Genomic DNA, 22,817 nt, shown 5'->3' with positions numbered 1-22,817 from the left:
GCGGTGACGCACGCCCCTTTGTTGGCTCAGTAGCTGTAGCAGCGGCCGTGGAGGTGGCGCTGGGGACTGTTTTCTCTCGGTGGTCGGAGCAGAGCCGTGTCTGACTGAGGCGGGTAGCGAGCGGCCCCCTCGCTCCCTCCCTCCTCCGCGCCCTCCCCGCCGCCACCAGTAGTCAACCGCCAACCGCCGCGCCCGGGGAGGAGCCGCGGCCCGCGGGGCCGGAGCCAGGCCTGCGTCCGGACATCAGCCGGAGCCGGAGCGAGAGCCGGGGCCTCGGCGTCCCCGCCCTCTCCCCGCCTCGGGGCCAGCGTCAGCCGGGCCCCCGCGCGTCGCGCCATGGACTCGGACGAGGGTTACAACTACGAGTTCGATGAGGACGAGGAGTGTAGCGAGGAGGATAGCGGCGCCGAGGAGGAGGAGGACGAGGACGAGGACGAGCCAGACGATGATAACCTGGATCTGGGCGAAGTGGAACTGGTGGAGCCCGGGCTGGGCGTCGGCGGGGAGCGGGACGGACTGCTGTGCGGGGAGACGGGCGGCGGCGGCGGCAGCGCTCTGGGGCCCGGTGGTGGTGGTGGCGGCGGCGGTGGTGGCGGCGGCGGGCCAGGACACGAGCAGGAGGAGGATTACCGCTACGAGGTGCTCACGGCTGAGCAGATTCTGCAACACATGGTGGAATGTATCCGGGAGGTCAACGAGGTCATCCAGGTGAGGGTGGCCGCCGCGCCGTCTTGACCAGGCCTGACTGGGGAGCTGATTCGGGCAGCCCGCGCGGCCCCAAGATCAGGCTTCGGCCTGGTACGCAACCCATCCCGGTGCCTCCGGCACCTGCCTCCCGCTGCTTCTGCTGGAAATAGAGGGTGTCGGAAACAGACGTTCGCCGGCTAGTCAGGAGCCGGTTATGGGGAGGTGTGCGGGGGGCGGTGCTTCCTGGGTCCTGCTATGGCGGAGGCCTCCGGCCGCCTAAACCTCCTAAGGGCAATTCCTGCCGGTCCCCTGGCCGGGTGTCCTTCCCCTGGCCTGAGGAGCGCCTACAGGGGCGGGGCAGAGGGGTAGAGGGTGCGTGGAGGAGAGTCGGAAAGAATTGGGTCCCTAGGAGAGTAATAGTCCCCTTCAATATTCACTTTTGGAAAGGGTTTGGGGAGGCGCAAGAGTAGCTTGTGAATGGTTGCCCCAAGTGGGCACCAGTTAATAAAGAAGTCGATCTCCTTGGTAGTGTATGAGTGTCTACTTAAAGGTGGGGGAAGGGAACTATTTCTCGGAAGAGGTACATATGGACCTTCTTTTCTGATGTCTGCTTACATCTTTTTTACGTTTCTTCTGTTTGTTTGGAATCTAACTGATACTTCTTCCAGTCATAGCTCATGACTTGCTTGACGCTGTTGGAATAGTTACTGCACATTGCATACCCAGCCCTGCGTTAAAAACAACAACATGCAGTGTTATTGTCTAATGTTAGACAAGACTCTATTGTGAGTTAGAAAGCAGGGGTTAGTTCTCTGCCCTGGACTCCTTTCTCTGATAATTGCTATTTTGTGATTAGTAAGTTAGGTTTGGTTTATGTAGATAACCACATCAATTTTAATCTTCTTGTGGGTCAGATTTTGCATTTTCAAGCTTTAGAAAGTAAAAAAATTTTCATTTGTTTGGAAAAAACAATTTGGTGAGAGATTAGGGATACAGTTGACAAATGAAATTGAAGTCTTGATTCATTGCAACTTTTAACAACACTAGTTACATGGAATGAAACTGACTGAGCAGCAAGTTACTGTTCTTACATGTCAGTCTATTTTTTTTTTTAATTAAATTGATTGGTTAAATTCACGACAGATTGGTGGTATGTCTCTGCTTGTTGAGGTCCGTGATTAATAGATTTTACAGTATTGTGTATAATAAGCAATACTTTTATTTTGAAAATGGTCTCTTCTGTTAAGGCCCATTTCAAGACTGTTTTGAATAATAGCAAAAACAACAACACCAACCCTGTAATATTTAGCGCTATTACTAAACTGGAAATTTCACACAGATTAAGGAGGAAATTGAAGGGTTTTAGAAGAAAAGTTTTACTGTTCTTTTTTTAATCCCAAAAATGACAGTAGACTTGTTAGGCCACTGAATTAAGAAGGTTTCTCCCCTCTCCCCTTGTTTTTTGAGGAAACTTTATGAAAGAATTTGCAGTAGAACTTTCTCTTTTATTTATCTACAAGTATATAAAATCTGGTATTTTCAAATTTATTACCTAGCTAATTGGCATTTTAATGAGCTTTTTAAAAAGTCATTGGTATTATTTAACTTTTGACTTGCTTATAGTCTCAATTCATGTAATTAAATCTCATCGAACTTAGTTCTTTGATGTGTCTTAATCACTAGGGCCAAGCATCACAAGTTCTTGATGTCACTTCTGGGACAGAAATGTAGCTAACGCATGTAACATTCTCGGTTTATGGGAGCTAGACTAGATGCTGATGAACTAATAAAACCTAAAAGCAACAACAACAAAAATTTCTGGAACAAATAGGACAGTTATTTTTGCCATGTTTCCATACTTGATTTTTAAAAACTCTCATTTTTCTAGTTTACTTCATTTAAGAATGTTCTTAAGTAGAATTGATGAGCATGTGAGTACCTATCCTTTGTTGAACATTTATGTTTAGAAGTGTCAATGCAATTAAAGGAAAAGATGTTTACCATTTTTTTTGAAATAGTGTACTTATCAGGTCTAAACTAGGCTTTGGTTATGTTATAGGTTATTTATATTCATAGATTTAAACTTAAAAATTATTCAGGTAACGCATGTGCATTGTAAGAAAACAGGTTAGACAAGAACAAAAGTCATCGTAAGCCAGTGAGATACACCAAAATGTGGATAGTAGTTATCTTTCCAAACTTTTAGATAATCTATACATAGATATGGTTTTAACAACAGTGTGATAATACTTTATGTTCTTTTTGCTTTCAGTGAAAAAGTAGGTTACAGGAACAAGGAATCCTGAAAAATTTTGTTGTATCAATAAGTATTTTTCAAGTACTTACAAAATTACAGATCTAAACAAAATTACAGATCTAAATAGATTTAAATAATCTATTATTGGCTTTTCTAGTTTCTTGCATTTTATAAAGGTATATATCCTCATTTATTCATCTTTGGATATTTTCTAAGGATAAATTGAATTGCTGAGTCAAAGAATTTGCTTATTTTCAAGGCATTTGACACATGTTACCAGATTGCTTTTGGGAAGTTTGTACTATTTTCCCCATCCATCATTACTTGATTGGATTAAATGATCCTTTTTAAGATTGGCTCCTTTTTTAACTGGTGAGATCGAACTTTTAATATGTTCATTGGGCAGTGGTATTGTGTGTGTGTGTGTGTGAATTGTCCTTTGCCATTTGCTCATTTCCCCCCTTTCATGTTATTTATCTCTTATCGGTTAATCATAGAGGTTTTAAATATCAGTTGTCTAAGTTTTTCCATTAAAAAAACTTATGTTGGTTTGATGGGACTACAGATTTTAAGTTTACCAAGCTAAAAGCATTATTTTTACTTGGTTTCACATTAGAGAGTTTACTTCAAAAATACTCTCCTTTTTCATTTTCAAATCAGCTCTGTTATTAGAGAATTCGAAATAATTTGCAAGGCAAAAAATATTTAAAAATGCCAGGTTAATTTAATCGTTCCTTCAGAACTTGATTAGTTCTGGAAGAGGAATTCTGGCAACACCGGATAAATTCTATTTGTAGAGATCTGCAAATTCTGTTTTGTAGAGCTCTGTTAGTTCTGGTATTCAACCAATTAAGTCAACATTGTGTTTCTTTTAGAAAATTGTTTTTTTTGTAACTCCCTAGTTATAGTTTGTTTAATTTGGTGGTGCCTTATTCAAACCTTTTTTTCTACTTGTTGAGCTTTTTAAAAAAATATAAAGGATTTTCTTTAACATAGAAGTGCCTTAACTTGACAAACTATATTTATTTAAACTAGTATTGCTGATAGTAAAAAGTCTTTTAACGTTAGCTGCCAAAATATCTAGGGGATTTAAGGTGCTAATCTGACACAGTTGTGCAATTGGAGGATGTTTAAATTTGTCATTTTTTTCTTGCCACAACAGCAATCAGCAAGTGTTTATTTTGTATTGTATGTGCCAGGTACTGTAAGTAGAGGATATGTTCCTTCCTAAGGAAAGATAGAGGTGGGGAACTTAGACATCTTTAGACTCATAGAGAATCTTATTTAAAAAGTCTAGAGTGGAATTGAGTATCTATATATTTCTAGCTGCGCCAATGGGTAGTTCTGAACCACTGGTATAGTCATGATTTTAGCTTGGGGAAAGGAAGTAGAATGAAAAAGGTGTGCTGTGAAAGGGGCTTGAGGTTATTTGGTAGAAGTGGTCAGAGAGGAAGTTTAAGGAGAAGAGTGTGTCTTGCTTTTATGGAGAAAAATGGGGAAAATGGCTAGCTTTTCTGTTGGCAGTTGATTTGAAGTTAAAACTCATTTTATTCCAAGATGGGTTATAAACAAATTAAGGGAGACTGTATATTGCAGTTTATTGTGTACTGGCTAGGGAATCAGTTCTAGCCTCTGACAAGTTAATTACATCTCAAGACCTTCAGGTTTTTGGTGTTAGTTTTTATCTGCCAAGTGAAAACAAGAGGGTTCAACTACTAGATTGGTTTTTTCACATTAAATGTTTCATTTGTTTATATCTTATCCTATTAAAGCCTTTGAGCATTTCCCTCAATTAATTGAAGATGGTCATTGTTGCCAAGAAATTGAATTCAAGTGGGCAATCAAGATTAACTTAAGTTGATTGACTTAATTATTTGGGGGGGGTGTATGTGTCTTTGTTTTGAAAGTATTATTAAGGTATTTGTTGTGCTTTAGCTTTACCCTTGAACTTTTATTTTTTCCCAGATGATCTCCTTGAGCTATAAGTTTTAAATTACATTGACTTGTTCAGTTGCTAATGGCAACAGTCCGATGAATCAAAAAACTGAGGGTGGGTTTCAACAGTTTTTTTAAGAAGCTCTCCAAGAGATGCTGATGAAAGCTAAAGTTTGAGAATCACTGATCTTGTTGAAATTTAACAGTAGTGTTATGAATAGTGGTCAGTTACCACAGAGATGGGTTTATGATGGAAGGTAAGTTAAAGAAAGTAATAAAAAGAAAATTTCAGAAGCCTGTGCAACACTTAGTAGGCTAATCATAGGTTTGGAAAGGGGGTTGTCATCCTTGCTGCTATCCTTCAGATAAGATGGTATTTACTCAATTATTTCCAAGGTACAATTCAAAATAGTGACATTTCACCCTATAGATTGGACTACATTGTTTCCCTCCACCCCTCCTCTCCCTCTTGGATTTTTTTTAACAGAAGAATATTGTTTTGTTAAAGTAGGAGAGTCTACTTATGTATTAATATTCTAGAAGAAATAAAGGTCTTGGATACTTATAATTGCACCTGCTCAGTATGATACTAAATGTTGAAGGAAATGTGAGAAGACTTAGTCTTAAGGAGTTTATGATCTCTTTGAATGAAGACACTCAAAGCTATTAGGTCAATAAGTAGTATAATGAAGTGCTAAATGGCTAGTAATAGGTACTCTCAGAAGAGAAGAGAGGTGTCTGTAGGTGCTGTCAGTTAAATGGCTAGGATTTGGGTGGATGGATAGATAGGAAGCCAGTTGAAGTTGAATGAGGTGGTGGTGAGGAGGATGTCTGGGTAATGGTGAGATCAGCTTAAGTAGACTAGAATTTATAAATGGTAGATGATAATACTGTAGAGGCTGGGGGGTTTGATATTATGAAGAAAGGTAAACAGAAGTCATCAGATTAGATTCCTTCTTTTCGGTTTGTCCTGTTGTCGCTGTATGTATCAGTTGTCTTTGTTGCGTATATTCCCAGAATTTAGTGGCTTAAGTCACACCCACCCACAATGAAACACAGTCCTTGGGTCAGGAATCTGGACTTGGGTGCCTCTGGCTCAGGGTCAGTCATAAAGCTGCACTCAAGGTGTCAGCAGGGCTTGCCAGTTCTCAAGTCCTGACTTGGGTAGGATCTCCTTCTAGGCTCACTCATGGTTATCGGCCAGAGACATCAGTTCCTTGCCTTGCGGGCCTCTCCGTAAAGCTGCTTACAGCATGGTAACTTGAGGATGCCCCAAAGATGGAAGTCACACCTTTTATAATTTAATCTCAGAAGTGACATCCCTTAACTTTTCTATATTCTGTTTGTTAGAAGTAACCAAATACAGCCTTCAAGAGGGGAAGGCATCACACAAGGGTATGAATACCAGTAGATGGGGTCACTAGGGGCCACCTTAGTGACTGCCTACCACACTATATGTCTAGCTAGTAATATCTGATTCAGTCCAAGAGGTGAATGTAACTGTTGTATACTGCTTCTTCAGTCAACTTTATGAATATACTAATGGGAGGGCATAGTAATTTGGATTTTTAGTTTTACATTATCAGTACATTATTTGTATTTGGCTTTGTATAGCGTTATTAAATCTTAGTTACCATTCAGTAGCTAAGGTTGAAGTAGTTTGCAGTCTCAGGATTAGCAGGAATTTGAGATTCTCCAATCCATTGTTTTTTTTTTGTTGTTGTTGTTTTTACCCTAGCTATCTGTCAGGATTATTTTGGTTTTTTCTCCAATACAATTTTTTTTTAAGATAATCGAAGATTCATTTGCATTTGTAAGAAATAATGCAGAGAGAGCCCATGCAGCCTTTACTGATTTTCCCACAGAGGTAACATCTTGCAAAATTATAACACAGCATCACAAACAGGATATTGACATTGATGCAATCTAACTTATTTAGAATTCATTAGCTGGGGATTTAAAAAAAAAGTGCAGGTACCTAAGCCCTTTCTCAGACCAAGTAAAGTAAATGGGTTTCTGAGAGTTTGGGTCAGGCATTGTCATTAAACAAAAATCTTCCCTGGATTATATTTGAATGTACAGCTAAAATAGGGAGGTCCTGTCCAGTGTCTTCAGTTTAAATAAAAGTTCCTTTCTATAACGTTCCAGTCTCTGCTTGACTACAAGTAAATGATAGCTGCTATTTTGTGATGTGTGTTTGACCCTTCTGATTAAAAAAAAAAAAGAATTGGAATTTTCTTCCATATTTGCTTATCCTAGGAAAATCATATATATATATATATATATATATATATATATATATATATATTTAATAACTCGTTTTGGAAGCGTGAGGGAAAACTTTTTTTTCCCTGAAGTTAACAATTATTCCTTTCTTTAGTCATTCCTTTTATAACAGTGAATCTGAATTTTTGGTTATGTATGTTGCCGCCTTCTCCGTTTTCCAGTTAGCCGCTGTCTTTTTTATAATAGGCGTAGTATCATAGTCCATAGCTTGCTAAGAACTTGAATAACTTAAAAATAGCTTAATTATTCCCATTAAGTGATAGGATAAATAAAACAATGAGAAATTACTTGGATGGATATTTGAAGATCACATATTAGATGAGAGAATGATCTATATATAATCAGAGGCTCTAAGAAGTTATTTTATGATTCCTATTATAAGGACAAAATGATCATGTAGAAGATGGCAAAAAAAAAAATGTTTAAATTAAAAAAGAAAAAAAAAAGCTTTTCAAGAACCCTGAATATGTAAGAGGCCCTTTTAGGTTAAACTTTATTTGCTGGCACTTTCTGTGAACTAACATTGCTGTTAAAGACAATTGAGTCACTCTAAACCAGCAGTTCTTCAAGAGCAAAACTTTTAAAATAATACTTAAATGTTATTTGCCTTTTTAAAAATGTGTTGACATTTGGACTGATGTTGCAAAGCAGTGGGTGGGTAATAACACTGGCACAAATGATAGCAGTGACACCAAGTTAACTGGTGGTAGTTGTGTTCTTTGCCACCATGCACTCATACTAAAAATTACCAATTTCACTTAATGAAGCAGTAAAATTACTAGTTTTATTTAAGTTTACCCCTTGAGTGCACATCTTAATAGCCTGTGTGACAAAATGGGAGGTAAGCATAAAGTAGCTTTTCATATTGAAGTATGGTGGTTATCTCAAGGAGAAATATTTGTGCAGTTATTTGGCATGTGAGCTGAAAAGCTGCCTTTTTTTTTTTTAATGGAACACTATTCCTACTTGAACCCCTGGCAAACTGATTATTTAGACATATGGCAAATAAACATATGGCAAGTGTTTTCTTCATATGAATGAAGCAAGTCTGTCATTTCAAGAAAAGTGGCTAACAGGATTTGTTACCAATGATAAAATATGAGTTTGCAAGTGAAAATTGGAATTTTGGAAAGTTTATGTCTTCTACTGGGAGCTTGACAGTTTCCTAGTACTGAGATATACTGTATAATAAGACATACCTACATTTTGAAAACCTGCATAGCATAGTGTGAGCCAGTATTTTCCAAATGACCAATGCATGATGTTTCACAGAGATAAAAGATTTATTTAAAGTATAAGATAGACTAATAGATTATAATACATGTATGAAATTGTTTCAGATTCTACATTATAACTAGCCCTTAAGAAACTACCTTATTGAGTTTAGTCTGAAAAGGCTATTAAAATGCTCCTCCCTTTTCTGACTACATATCTTTCTGAGGCCATGTTTTCTTCATATTGAAACAAAGCAACATATTCCAAGTGGTTGAATACAGAAGCAGATACAAGAATCCAGCTATTATCTATTAATTATTAAAGAAACATGTAAAAAAATAGTGCATTATTCTCACTTTTTTTTTGTTTTAGAACATAAAGTTATATATCAATGGTTTAATGTTACTTTAAACTCTGATTTAAAAATTGTTTCAGTATCTAACATAGTAAATATTGATGCTAAAACTCACATGAACAAAAAATTTTTAACATGAAAAAGGAGACCAAACAGATTGAAAATCACTACTCTAAAATCAGAAATATTTCTGAATCATTAAAGCTATGTGATGTATGCTTGCAAACAGAAAATATGACAAGATTACCTTGCTCTAACTACCTTGAGTTTACTGTAAATTTGCCATGGATTATAAATTACAAATTAAGAATAGGTATTTACTGATAAATCAGAAAGTTTAAGCTATATTAGATGCTGTACGGGTATTAACAAAAATATTAGACTCTACTTAAATATAGAAATTGCCACTCATAAGAGGTGACTGGTTGGGGCAGGATGGTTAGAAATGGTCTGGAGTGATTAATTTTTTCAAGGAGCTAGCAGAGAGATACCACCTGACATGGTCTATTAATTAGTTTATATTCTGATTTCTTACATTAAAACGAAAGCTCTAAGAAAGTAGGAACTTTGTTCATCACTGTAAGTTCCATTGCCCAGAACAGTAGCTGGCATATAGTGGACACTTTATACACTTTTCTTTGAGTGTGTGTGGGGGGAGGGTAAGTATTTTTGTTTCACCTGCATTTATGAAGGATGTTTTTGCCTTGTATGTAGTTCTAGGTCAGCAGGGTTTTTTTCCTTCTGTTTTTCAGCAATTTAAAGAGTCCGGGTTTTCTGGCTCCCATAGTTTCTGTTGGGAGGAAATTAAGGGCTCTATTTAAAAATTCTGGGTACTTTTGAGATTTTGCCTTTATGAAAGACTGATAAAAAAAAAAAAACCATTTATGTATCTAGGTGTGGTTTTGTTTACCCTGCTTGAGATTTTCAGATCCTCTTGAACCTGATGCTTCTTTATCTGTGTTGAAAATTCTCAGTTCTGCCTCATTTATTTACTTACTGAGACTTCAGTTACACATATTGAAGCCTTTCATTATGTTCTATATATCCAATGTTCTTATGCTTTTCTTCCATCCAATTTCTCTGTGCTTTAGTTTAATTAATTTCTATTGATTTATTTTGCGGTACTCTAAATCTCTTTTCCAGTATCTAATCTGCCATTAAACACACATCTATTTAGTTCTTAATTTCAAATATTGTATTTTTAATTCCAGAAATCCTTTTTTCAACAGATTCTGATTTTCTATGGATTCCATCTTTTCACCTACTTTCTCTCTTTTGCTTTATTTTCTTGAACATAAGTAATCATTTAGTTACTCTTAAAGTTATCAGCTAACCCCATATCTGAATCATCTTTGAGTCTCTTCATAAATTGTTTTTTTCTCTTGATTTTCAGTAAAATGTCCCTGTCATTTGGCATGTGTAGTTAACTTCTGATTGCATACCAGATGTATATGGGAAAGTTGTAGAAATTCTAGATGATGCTGGATTTATCCAGAGAGGATTTTCATTCTTCCCTCTGCGAGGTGGTTAAAGTGGTGAATAATACCCTTAATTTAATAAATCAGTTCTAGCTCTATTAAGTCTGAGCCTATTTCTGATCTGCCCCAGCTCTTTGGGGCAGATTCAGCTAAGCACCTGCTGTATTCTCAGCAGTTCCCCCTCTCTCAAACTTTAGTATTTGTCTTACAACACCACTTTGTGTTTTGGCAGCTTTACCTTTAGATTTTTAAGTCTCTGGCAAATGTACTGAGGGGATGAGACCAGTCATTGCTTGAGAGCCATTCTAAGTAACAGCCCTGCTAGTTACTTTGTATATTGGTCTCCTGTTACTTCTGAAATGAATTAACACAAATATAGTTTAAAACAACATAATGTTTGCAGTTCTGGGGGTCACAAGTTTGAAATGGATCTCGCTAGGCTAAAGTCAAGAAGTTGGCAGGCCTGTGTTCCTTTTGGAAACTCGGGGGGAGAATCTCTTTTCCAGCTTCTAGAGGCTGCCTGCAATTCTTGGCTTGTGGCTCCTTCCTCCATCTTCAAAGTCAGCAATTTAGCATCTTCAGATATCTCTTTGACTCTGTCCTTTTTTTTTTTTTCCCTTCTGCTTCCACTTAAAGGACCCTTGTGATTACGATTACATTGGACAGATTAGTATAATCTCGTTTGATGCCAGCTAATTAGCAATCTTAATTTCATCTGCAACCTTAAATCTCCTTGTCTGGTGGATTTCTGGACAGTATCTGGCTTTTCTTAGTTCTTGGTGGGAGTGCTGGTTTGCCTCTTAGCTTATCTATCATACCTCGAAAGGAGAACAATAAATACATATTTTTTAAATGAATACCTTAGTCTATGGGATATATGTAGGATTTTTGAAGCTTGCATGCCATGTTCACAAGGTTAGGGGACTGTGGAATGTACTTTTGATCTTGGATTCCAGCTTGAAAGTATAATATTGTAAAGATTGGAGTAAGGATTCTGTCTGGGATTTGGGAAAATAATAGGCTGAGGGTAAAAAGCTCTATTTTTATGTGAGGGTTGGACTCACACATATAGAAAATAGTGATAATAATAGCTGCTATTTATGTTCGGTATTTTTATGTGTATTTGTTACAAAACCCCACCAAAGTAGATAGCATTGTCTCCATTATACAGATGAATAAATTGAAGTTAGAGAAAATAAGAAATGTGTATACTCAGGTATTATTCTTTATTGGAGACTGGTGGAGATAATTGAAACCATGTCTTTTTTTTAAAGACCAAGCTGTTTCTGCTGTACCTGACTTTTCAGACTTTAGTTGGACTTTGTGACTAAGCTAGGTTCTTGTACTTAAGTACTCTCTCTGTATGTGTATATTGAAAAACAATACTAAAATTGTTCTTTAATGTAACTAATTGCTGCATAGTAGATTATTAAAAAATTTAGTGGCTTAAAACAACAAACATTTATTATCTCAGTTTCTGAGTGGCTTAGCTGGATGGTCTGGCTCAAGGTCTCTGGTGAGGTTGTCATCATCCTGTCAGCTGGGGCTGCATTCATCTGAAGACTTGACTTAGGCTAAAGGAACTGCTTTCAAAATAGCTCACTCACATGACTGACTGTTGGTAGGAAGCCTTAGTTCTTCCTCCCTTGGACCTCTTCGTGGGGCTACTTGACTGTTCTCACTTCATGGCCACTTGTTTCCCCCAGGGCAAATAACCCAAGAGTCCATGATAGACACTGAAATGTCTTTTATGACTTATCCTTGAAAATTATACTCTGTAATTTCTTTAATATCCTATTGTTTATACAGGTCAGCCCTGTTTAGGATGGGAGGACTACACAAATACCAGGATCATTGGGGGCTGTCTTGGAGACTGGCTACTACGGATACTATGTAGAAAGGAAGGATAAGATATAGGAATATGGTTAAGGCTAAATTTTTAGTTCCAGGATCATAAGATTAAAAAGAAAATGTTATACTTAATAAGTAATAAAAAGTGATCTTGAAAATCCCCCAAACTGTGTCTTGGGCAGTTCCCTTTTGCATAATACAGTAGACTTACCAGAATCTTATATGGGGACAAACAAGTATTCATAAAGCTCTGAAGTGTATTGCATTGTCTATTAATTCACATTCTCTATAATTTCATAAAATTCCTGTACCGTTTTAGGAATTTTATGGTCTAGGGCTTGAGTCTAGGCCTATCTGTATTACTGGCTGTGACCTTTAGATTCATTCAATCTCAAGGCTGAATTTGTCCTTGTAAAAGGAAGGTTTTGGACTTGATAATTGCCAAAATTCTTTTCCAAAAAATTCGAATAACAAAATTCTTTTCCAGTTGTAAAATTCAAGTAATGACAGTGTAATTTCTGTGACTGCTTTCAAGATAGGAAGCATAAACACTAAAACTTTCCTATCTAATCTAATGCCACTGTGTATCTTGAACTTGGCCCTCTTTGCCTTTACTATCCATAAAACCACCATACTTGCTCCCAGAACCATATTCTGTCTAATCTGTACCAGACCTTTATATTCATGTTTCCCCTAGGCACATGTGCTTGGCAGTAAGTGTATAAAGATGAGTTGCGTGCATTCCTTTCCAGGGTTCATAGTCTAGGCAGGGCAAACTAACATGTAAATAAACATTGATGGTAAAGGCAGTACTCAAGACCTGACATGCTCGCCTTTATCCATGTGTTGCCTCGTATCAGTTATTTCTTGTTCTCAGTCTTGCCCTGGCCTGATTTTGGTGTATTGCTATTACCCTGCCAGCTTGTCTTTTGAAGTATTATTTTTATACCATGTCAACCCCGGTGTGTGGTTTATTTTTGTTATATGTTGGCCCCTCTTTAAGAGCTACTGGATTAAGTTAAGCCCTTCCCTCCAGTGTGACCATTTGGTTTTTAGGAAAGAAGTGAAAATAATGACCTTTCTGGAAGGGTATAGTTATGTTAGAAGCTATTAAAAGTTACTAGAAGCCTCTCTCTGGCAAAATCAGAAAAATCGGAAGAACATTAAAAAGTTGATATTGATGGAAAATGGGGTATTTGCAGCCTTTGAGTATGGTACAGTCTTCAGATATTTTTCAGGAAATTGCTGAAATGTCTCCCTTTCTTACAGCTCAGTCATCTTATCAGTTTATGACAGTATCAGACATATTCATAGTTGATTTAAGTCTGTGGTTTGAGGAGTTATACTAAATCTTGACCATTCATCTGCAAGTAGGAGGTGGGGTGGGGTGGGATAAGAAGAGGTACTTAGAAGGAACCTGCTACTTAGCAGAGTAAATTGGTGGAACAATTTGATGCCTGTGGTCCTAATAAGTAGGTTACTAGGGATGCAGACTGGGATAAAAGATTCCTTAACATGGAGTATTTCAGGTTTTCCATAGTTTGGCCCCTGCCTATCTTACCTGCTAGTCACACTCATTTAGGCATAGCAAAATATTGACCTTCCCTATTAAATTTTTCTCTGTGCCTTTATAAGGTTTTTTTTCCTTTACATCGCATGCTGTCCCCTGATAAACTCATTCAAGACCCACTTTAATTACCATTTCTTTTTTGACCTGCTCTCTGAGTGGGTTTCAGAACTTTGTACATACTTTTATCTCTTTATTTTTATTATTACTCTCCCACTAGATTCTGAAAATCCTTGTAGGTTAGAACCAGTGTATTAATTTTGTTATTTGCATTGCCCAGCACAGTTCCTGGAATATAGTTGGTGAGCAAACATATATTTACTAGTCAAAGTTAATATGAATGAGTTTTTTAATTGATTTTATTACTGATAAATATAAGTATTGGTACTAGATCCATCTCTTTTTCTTTTGTGAATTGATCACCATTCTCTGACTTTATTGAATTAACTCTTCTCACATATTTTCTTTTTTTCTCAACCATTCATTTCAAATTTTAGTTATCCATCACAACTATTTTGTGATGTAAATGGCATTTTTTTAACTCCTTTGTGGATAAGAAAATTGAGGCTTAGAGAAATAAATAACTTGCCCAAGTTTTCATGACTGTTGAAATTCTGTATTTTGAATCATTAAATAGAAATAAAACGTGCAAATGTTTTTCATGTGTGGTGGATCTTTTCTGTTTCCCTCTCCAGATTCACACTCTACCCTTCTCCACTATGTTCTGTGCCCCAGCAGACAGCCTTGCCCAAACTATGTCAATGGGCTCTCATCTGTGACTTCATTGCTATAGCTTGTGAATTCAAATAAGTAATAAACAAGAGTGGAATAGAGTCAGAAGCCTACTACATGTCCCATATAAAACTTCATGGAGTATATCTTCAAGAAAATTTCAAGCATAAATTTCTGTTACAACATTTCTATTTTATAGTCTAGTGTAAGCATTTTTGGAACTATTAAACTATGAAAGTTTCCACCTTGGAACCCCCTCATAGTCTCTCAAACACTAGGGACTCCCAAGTTAGTAGGCCAAGCTCCAGATCTTGAGGCTTGTTCTTATGAAACTTAAATTTTTGTAACAGAGAACCTAAGCCTACTTAGTATTATGCCTAAGTTACTTCCAGAGACCTTCTTTTGTTGCTCGGATGTGGTCTCTCTCTCTCTCTTTCTCTAAGCCCAACTCTGCAAGGAAAATCATTACTCCTCTCTATGTGGTACATGACCCCAGGGGTGAGCCTGACTATGGCACCATGGGATTGATAATGCCTTCCTGACCAAAAGGAGGAAAAGAAAAATAATATATCAGTGGCTAAGAGAGTTCAAATAGAATAGACTATTCTGGAGATTGCTCTGTGCAAGCTTCAGCTAGATTTTGCTAATTGCCACAGTTTGCCAAACCCCACCAACATTCCTGTTAACCCTAAAGAACACCCAGGGCTCTATCTAAGATCTTACAAATGTTGCATGCACTAAGATTACTTTTCAAAAACATAAAACCTTCAGATGGTTCCTAGGCCATATAAGTCCTAAAATCTGACCTAGGTGCTGGTCTACAAGAACATCAACCAGTTCCATCCTCTATCCCATATTGTTGATACCCCTTTTCAACATGAAAAAAATTAGAATGGGCATAACTCAAATATTCCTAATGGTTGGGAAAAGGCTCAAAGAAAAAGAAGTTATTAGAAATTAGGATTTAACAAATGAGTATGACTGCTGAATCATTTTATTGATAATTCTTTTTAGTCTACAGTGCTTGAAGCAACTATAAGGAAAAACAGAAATTGTCCAACTGTAACCCGTACCAAACTTTGAAAGCTGTTCTATAGCTCCTTGTTAAAATGTATTTTGAAATTTATTGCTTTTTTTGTATATGTTCTATTTCACAGTAAAACATGTTCAAAAAACAGTTTAACATGAAAAGATTCCACTGCTTGACTTAAGTTATAGAATGCATAGATATTATACAAAAGTTATTGATGATTTATGTATCAAATTACAAACTGAGACCAGCATTCTCTCTCTCTGACAGAATCGTCAAGAAAATCTGGAAAATCTGTGAAATTGTTGTGGGTGCACTATATAAGAAATGCTTGTTTTAGGGGAGAAGAACTGACTTTACCTATTTCATTTATTTAAAAAATAGTACTTTTGTGAAATTCTCAAATGAGCTTATTATTGATACCACCCACCATTTAAACTTAATGTGAGAAAAACACGTTGACCTCTCCGCCTGCTTGTCATTCCATTCTTTCAAAGAGAGAAACTTCTTTAGATGGAATAAGCTTCAGATTGTTATTTAATATGAAAATGGTATGCCTTTGAAAAAGAGAATATACATAATTTTACTCCTCAATCTTTTTTTAAAACTGGGTTTTTTTAAAAAAAATATGTTTGATTTCATTGGCTTTAAAATTGTTGTCTACTTTCTATAATCATCACAGTTCATTACAATTAATATAGTTATAGCTGGGTCCTCAGAATATTTCATAATTTCTGAAAGTTGATTTATAATTTTACATTCCACCCAACTGTAAAGCCTAAGAGGGGGAAATAAGTTTTTAAAAGTCACAGATGTCTTATATTTGCCTTTAGGAATGAAAGCGTAATGTTTAATCAAAAGCTGAAGAATGAAAGATATCAATAAACTTGACTGATCTTTGTTTCATACTGGAGTCAGCACAATTTTTTATTCATATTGAGTCAGATTAACAAAGAATCTTAAAAGTAATCTAGGCCAAAACACTTTCTAAACACTACCTCCCTGTAACATTGTTCCTGAGCCTATTCACAAACTTCTACTAGAATTAACCCCTGCAGCCAATTCCAGAAGCAGCACATTTCATGTTTGAACAGTTCTGGTTTAAATTTCTACCATATACTGAGCTTTTCTTACCTTCCTATAGCTTCCTACTTGAATCTACCTGGTTCTGTCCCTTCCTCCTGTTAGCCTTTTATATCATCTTAAAGACTAACAACAAATTGGACTTAACCAATGCATTAGCATATATCCTGGCTAACATATATTATGTACAGAATCTAGAGCAAAGCTGCTACTTTACTTATATTTGTTAATTAGGAAGATTATTCTGCACTGGTATTTAGGATTCAAGCCTTTTGCACGTCTGCTTAGGCAAAATTACATTAGGCAGAACGCTTCAGCGGCACAGGTATACCTTGTTAAGTTAAATGCTGGACAAGGCTAAGGCACATCTGTTTTTACATACCCTCACTGCTGAAGATTGATGTTTGCAGTAACAAGTGAACAGGTAGCTCATTTTGGTGTTGCTGTATTATTGGTTTGGGATTTAGAGTCCTGTGTATTTCCTCTAACTGCATCTTTAAAAATACAAACAAAACAGTGCTAGATAGCTCTGCGTAAAATATTTTCTACCACTTTTTTTGAGCTTTGTGGTTAGTTTAAATGAAGGCTATCCTTAAATTGCCATGCACACTTCTTTGTGAATCAGAATTTTTTCATTCTGTATAGCCAAAACAAAATACAGAAATAAGGCTGACAATACCTAGGTTAATGTGACTCTCATCTATAAACTTTGATTTTAAAAATGCCTTAATCAGTTTTAGTATTCTAAGATAGACTATTTATTTATTGTTTGTTTTTTGGCTATATTTTTCTCCCTAGCTTAGAAAATGAGTTTCATAGAGGTAGCATGGTCATTTTTTTTTTTACTGATCTGTCCATACTCTGGATAAAAGGAGCACCAGACACAGAGGTTTTCACAATCACATAGTCACATTGTAAAAACTTTATCATTATACAATTGTTGCCAAGAATTGAGGCTACTGGAACCACAGCTCAACAGTTTCAGGTATTTTCTTCCAGCCTCTCCAATACACCATACTCTAAAAAGGAGTATCTATATAATGCATAAGAATAACCTCCAGGATAACTTCTCGACTCTGTTTGAAATTTCTCTGCTGCTGAAAGTTTATTTGGTCTCATTTCTCTCTTTCCCCTTTTGGCCAAGAAGGCTTTCTCAACATCTTGATGCCAGGTCCAGCTCATTCTGGGAGTTCTGTCCCACATTGCCAGGGAGATATATCCTTGGGAGTCATGACCCACATAGGGGGATGGGCAGTGAGCTCACCTCACTTAGAGGTGGCTCCGAAAGGCCACATCTGAGCAACCAACAGTTTTTCTGGGGGTGACTCTTAGTCTGAATTGTAAGTAGGCTTAGCATCTCCTTTGCAGGAATAAGTTTCATAGGGTTGAACCCCAAGATCGAGGGCTCAGCCTGTTGATTTGGTTATCCCCACTGCTTGCAAGAAAATCAGGAATTCCCCAAATGGGGAAGTTGAATATTTCTTCCTTTCTCCCCAAGGGGAGGGGACTCTTTTGTTCTCTGTCCAAATTACTCTGGAATTTATTGGGGCATCACACTAGCCTCTACAAACCAAAAAGATCTTATGCCCTATTGAAGATTCCATGTACTTATGGTGTTCAACTAAACTGACCATACAAGTTAAATTATGTAGTGCACTACCCAAAATATAAATTTTGCACCAAATGAACATTTCTCCCTTTGGTCTCGCACAGAAGTTGAATTTTTAAAATATGGGCCATATCATCCTTTATCCTATATTCTGATTTACCTTAGACCTGTCCAGATCAGCTTCATTCATTTAAGATAGACTATTGTTAAACTTTTTTTTAGGTTTTAAAGATTTTATTTTATTTTTTTGACTGTGCATATATTTGGTTGGCATAAAATTCATAAAGTAAAAAGATTAAAAAAAAAAAAATCTCTCCTACTCCAGTGGCTCAGCTACCTGGTTTTCTCCCTCAGAGGCAACCTGTATGATTAATGTATTAATTCTTAATACTTTGCTTTTAAATGCAGAATCTCTCACATTCTCTAACCTGACTTTTATCCTTCTTTTAGCCCTCCTTATCATGCTATGATTGTGTTTTTTGAGTTTCTGAGATTAGATTAATAGTTCCTTAAAAATAATGCTTATTTTTAATTGCATTAATTTATTTAATGCAATAAATTGAGTACTTGACTGATTTTACCAGCCAGTAAACTCTTCAGCTGTTACACTGTACCTAGAGGAATACAGATACAGGACAACTTAAAGAGACAGGTGTAAATAGTTACAGTGCAGTGACATGTGCACAGTAGATGTAGGAGGTCACAGAAAGGAATGCTTACTGCTATTTTCTGGGAAGGCGAGGCAAGTCTTGGTGTGGAGGTGATCTGAGCTAGGTTTTGAAAAATGAATTGTGACTCACTGGGAGGACAGGGCTAGAGATGGCATTCCAGACAGAGGAAGAGAAGTAATATGTACCAGAGGTAGGAGCTATTAGTGGTCTGGTATGTTGAATGAACAATAAGGAAGTAGTAGAAACCGGGGCTAGATAAGTAGGCGCAAGATCATCTTTTGAAGGGCTTACAGATGTCAAGTTCAGGTTTTTTACTACAGTATATAGGTATATGTGTCCTTTAGTTCCCCATTCCCTTTTATATTCCTTGATTTTAATTTTTATCACATCTGTCTATCTGGCCTTTGCCGCCGTGGCCCATTGATCTGTCCATCTGTCTGTTACAGTGCATATTGGGTACTTCCAGAAGTATGAATTCAGTGATGCAAAGGACAGGCGGGCTGCAGCAGCAAAGGTAGGACAGAATCATTCCAAAGAAAAGTTCTAAAAGGCCTGTTTACCACACATATGTGTATTCACTTATTAGCAGGAAATATTTCATTATTTAAGGGCATGCTGTTTATCTTTTAAATCATTCTGAAAAGCTTGTTTTGACATGACAAACTTGACAGACGTATGTATCTGTTTGTAATAGGCAGTGTTAATAAACCAGAAGCCTACTTGATACTTAACCAACAAAGTAAATTGGCATATGTCATTATCTTTTTAAAAAATACTGACTAATAGAAGGCAGAGATGATAAATTAAAATGAAAATTAATGGTATCATGGACGTGGTTGATTTTCAGAAACAAAGGATCCCATTTTTAAAGTAGTGAAAAGATAATTTGATCTGACTGTGTGAATTTATGGATCTATCTAAATTCCCAATTGGTTAATGTTTTGATGAAAATAATCTCAATCCTCGATATTGTTGTTTAGCTAAATTCTATACGAAGCTTTTGGCTTTCAATTTAAATTGGTACCATTTATTTCAGTTAAAATTAGTTTCTAGATTTTTTAAAACACTGCTTTAGAATGGAAGATAATAGTATTTTTGTACTTGAATGTTAAAACCTAAATTACAGGCAGATTTTAAAAATGTAGGCAACAGAAGAAAAAGAAATGGAAGGCCTATATTATAAGGCAAAGTATTACTTTGTATCATTCTAGCATTAGCTGTAAAGTAAGGTACTATATAGGGACAGCTGATTGATGCAGATATTTGTATCATTTTCCTTGTTATATTTCCTGACAGGAAGGGCTATATTTTCCTAAGTAGATTAATTCAGTGCTTCTCAAAGCTTCCCAAATGAAAAGGTAAATAAGTTTTATTCAGTCTGCAGCAGAGATTGCTGGGATTTCAAAAGTAATTGTAAAACCTAAGGTTTTCAGTATCCACAGCCTAAATTCTGGCTCAGAGTGCTGATGTTATTAGTTAACACTTTAATAAACTCTGTGTAATATATTGAGGCTATATCCTGTGTTTGGAAAAAAATGTGTGTTGAGGTGAGATTTCATGGCATACCAGAGTAGGGTATGTTGAATCAGTAGTATTGAAACCAGATGTTTTGGTGTGTTCTAAGGTAGCCCTTTAAAAATTTTTGGACTTGAAAGTCTTTTTGCTTTGCTATTTGCTGTTTAGTACCTTCTTCCAAATGTATTTTAGGTATTTCATGGTCCATTACATCTATAAATCATTTTTTTGCTTTTGTATGGTGTAGCAATAGTAAAATGAATATTAGTTGTGAAACTATAATATCTTAAATTGTCAGATCTAGCAGTCTAACTTAATACAGCGTAACAGTTCTGAATTTCAGAGTTGTTCTAGGTTTCAAGCCCCACTGTGCCACCATTAACACTTCAAAAATAACTTCTGCTGTTTGGTTTTCTACTCTTTAAAATGCATGTTGATGGTACCTTTTTAAGAAAATTGGCTAGTTATAGCCAATTTGGAAATTTAGTACCTTCTTCCAAATGTATTTTAGGTATTTCGTGGTCCGTTATAAATCATTTTTTTGCTTTTGTATGGTGTAGCAATAGTAAAATGAATATTAGTTGTGAAACTATAATATCTTAACTTGTCAGATCTAGCAGTCTAACTTAATTCAGCGTAACAGTTCTGAATTTCAGAGTTGTTCTAGGTTTCAAGTCCCACTGTGCCACCATTAACACTTCAAAAATAACTTCTGCTTTTTGGTTTTCTACTCTTTAAAATGCATGTTGATGGTACCTTTTTAAAAAAATTGGTTAGTTATGCCTTTGTGGAAAGGGATTCTTAGTAAGGGGGTGAAAGTGGAAACTTGTTAACTTGATGTAAATCATGCTCAGAAAGATGTTATTTAAAAAAATAGTGCTGCCTTATGTCAATAAACTTTAATCTACAGCTGAAATATGTTTTTAGAATTAAAAATGGAGTCAATTTTATGCCCTTTCCCACTTGCTGCTATAGTTCCACTCTGTGCAATTTGCTGCTTTTTCCTTCAACATTATACTATGGATTTAACAAATGTATAGTATTCTTTAATATGACCATAAGGGTCTATTTCTAAGTTGCCCTGTTTTTCAACATTTAGTTGATTCTGGGTTTTGGTGTCCTCTTTCTTTTCCTTTCTTAATTTAAGTAGCCCTGAAGTGGTTTAGCATCTTTCTAACCTGTGAGTGAGTTTGCTGGACTTTGTGTGTAGACTTACAGTTTTTATAAATAGGGCCAAGTTATTTTCCGAAACAGTTATGTAAGTTTATCTTTATATCAACAATGTATGACTCTTAATTTCTTTACACCTTTACTGACACTATTATGAATCTTAGCATTTTCATTAGTCTAATAAAGGAAATACTAATTGGTTGTTTTAATTTACATTTCTCATAATTGCATTTTTCTATTCTTTGTACCTTTTCTTAATGAATTCTTATTTTGATAGTTATTATAGCTCTTTCCCCCAATCTGTTATTTGAAAAATAAGAAGAGTAGTACATTACAAGGTAACAAAAAGTAAAGATCAATTATATCTCCTAATAGTTACATTTATAAATTTAACTAATAAGCCTCTTTTCCATCACCTTTGTGTGTGTGTGTGTGTGTGTGTGTGTGTGAGAAAAATACCATATATACAGAAAAGCAATAAATTTCAAAATACACTGCCACAATTGGTTATAGAACAGATTACAGAGTTTGGTATGGGTTATAGCGCCACAGTTTTAGGTTTTTCCTTCTAGCTGCTCTAAGACCTTGGAGACTAGAATTTGGTATGGGTTATAGCTCCACAGTTTTAGATTTTTCCTTCTAGCTGCTCCAAGACACTGGAGACTAGAAGAAATAGTATAGTGATTTAGCAGTCATACTCATTTGTTGAATCCTGTCTTCTCTGTTGTAACTCCACCTTCTCCTTTGATCTTTCTCCCAATCTTTAGGGATAATTGGGTTATGCCCATTCTAACTTTTTCATGTTGGAAAGTGGTGTCAACAATATGGGATGGGGGGATGGAGCTATTTGATGTTCTGGAGAGGCTGGCTCCCTTCTGGGTTTCAAGACTTATCTGGTCTAGGAACCCATCTAGAGATTGTAGGCTTTTATAAAATAATCATAGTGCCTCGTGGAACCTTTGTAGAAGCTCAGTTGTTCTTTAGGGTTGGCAGGAATGGTTTTGGTTGGGGTTTGGCAGACCATGGTAAATAGTAATATCTAACTGAAGTTTGCATAAGAGTAGCCTTCAGAATAGCCTCTGGACTCTGTTTGAACTCTGTCAACCTCTGATACCTTATTTTGTTACAATTCTTTTCTGTTTTTAGTCAGGAAGGCATTGTTGATCCCAGGTGCTAGGGCCAGGCTCATCCCTAGGAGTCATATCCCACATTGCCAGGGAGACTTTAACTCCCTGGATGTCATTTCATCACTTTTTTTTTTTTTAGGGGTATTTGGGCTATACCCATTCCAACTTTTTCATGTTGGAAGGGGCTGTCAGTAATACGGGGTAGGGAGATGGATCTAGCTGTTGTCATTCCATAACTTTTTGGTAGTA

General features: G+C 36.5%; 1 protein-coding gene across 4 annotated transcripts in view; it reads left to right on the top strand.

Moving 5' to 3' along the window:
* ARIH1 (ariadne RBR E3 ubiquitin protein ligase 1) overlaps positions 1 to 22,817 on the top strand; it is a 125,455-nt gene that overhangs the window by 468 nt on the left and 102,170 nt on the right. Inside the window, exons 1-2 of one of the 4 annotated variants that reach the window (XM_077123867.1) lie at positions 562 to 708; positions 19,203 to 19,270. The exons of 1 other annotated variant lie outside the window; for it this stretch is intronic. In XM_077123867.1, the coding sequence (XP_076979982.1) occupies positions 678 to 708; positions 19,203 to 19,270 (99 nt within the window). In that variant the 5' untranslated portion in view covers positions 562 to 677. Of the gene's footprint in view, positions 1 to 6; positions 709 to 19,202; positions 19,271 to 22,817 lie in introns of those variants that run through there. 2 more of the 4 variants (XM_077123865.1, XM_077123866.1) reach the window with 2 other exon arrangements.

The sequence above is a fragment of the Tamandua tetradactyla genome, chromosome 12, assembly GCF_023851605.1.
Source record: "Tamandua tetradactyla isolate mTamTet1 chromosome 12, mTamTet1.pri, whole genome shotgun sequence".
Lineage (NCBI taxonomy): Eukaryota > Metazoa > Chordata > Mammalia > Pilosa > Myrmecophagidae > Tamandua > Tamandua tetradactyla.
This window is presented reverse-complemented; position numbering and strand designations above follow the sequence as displayed.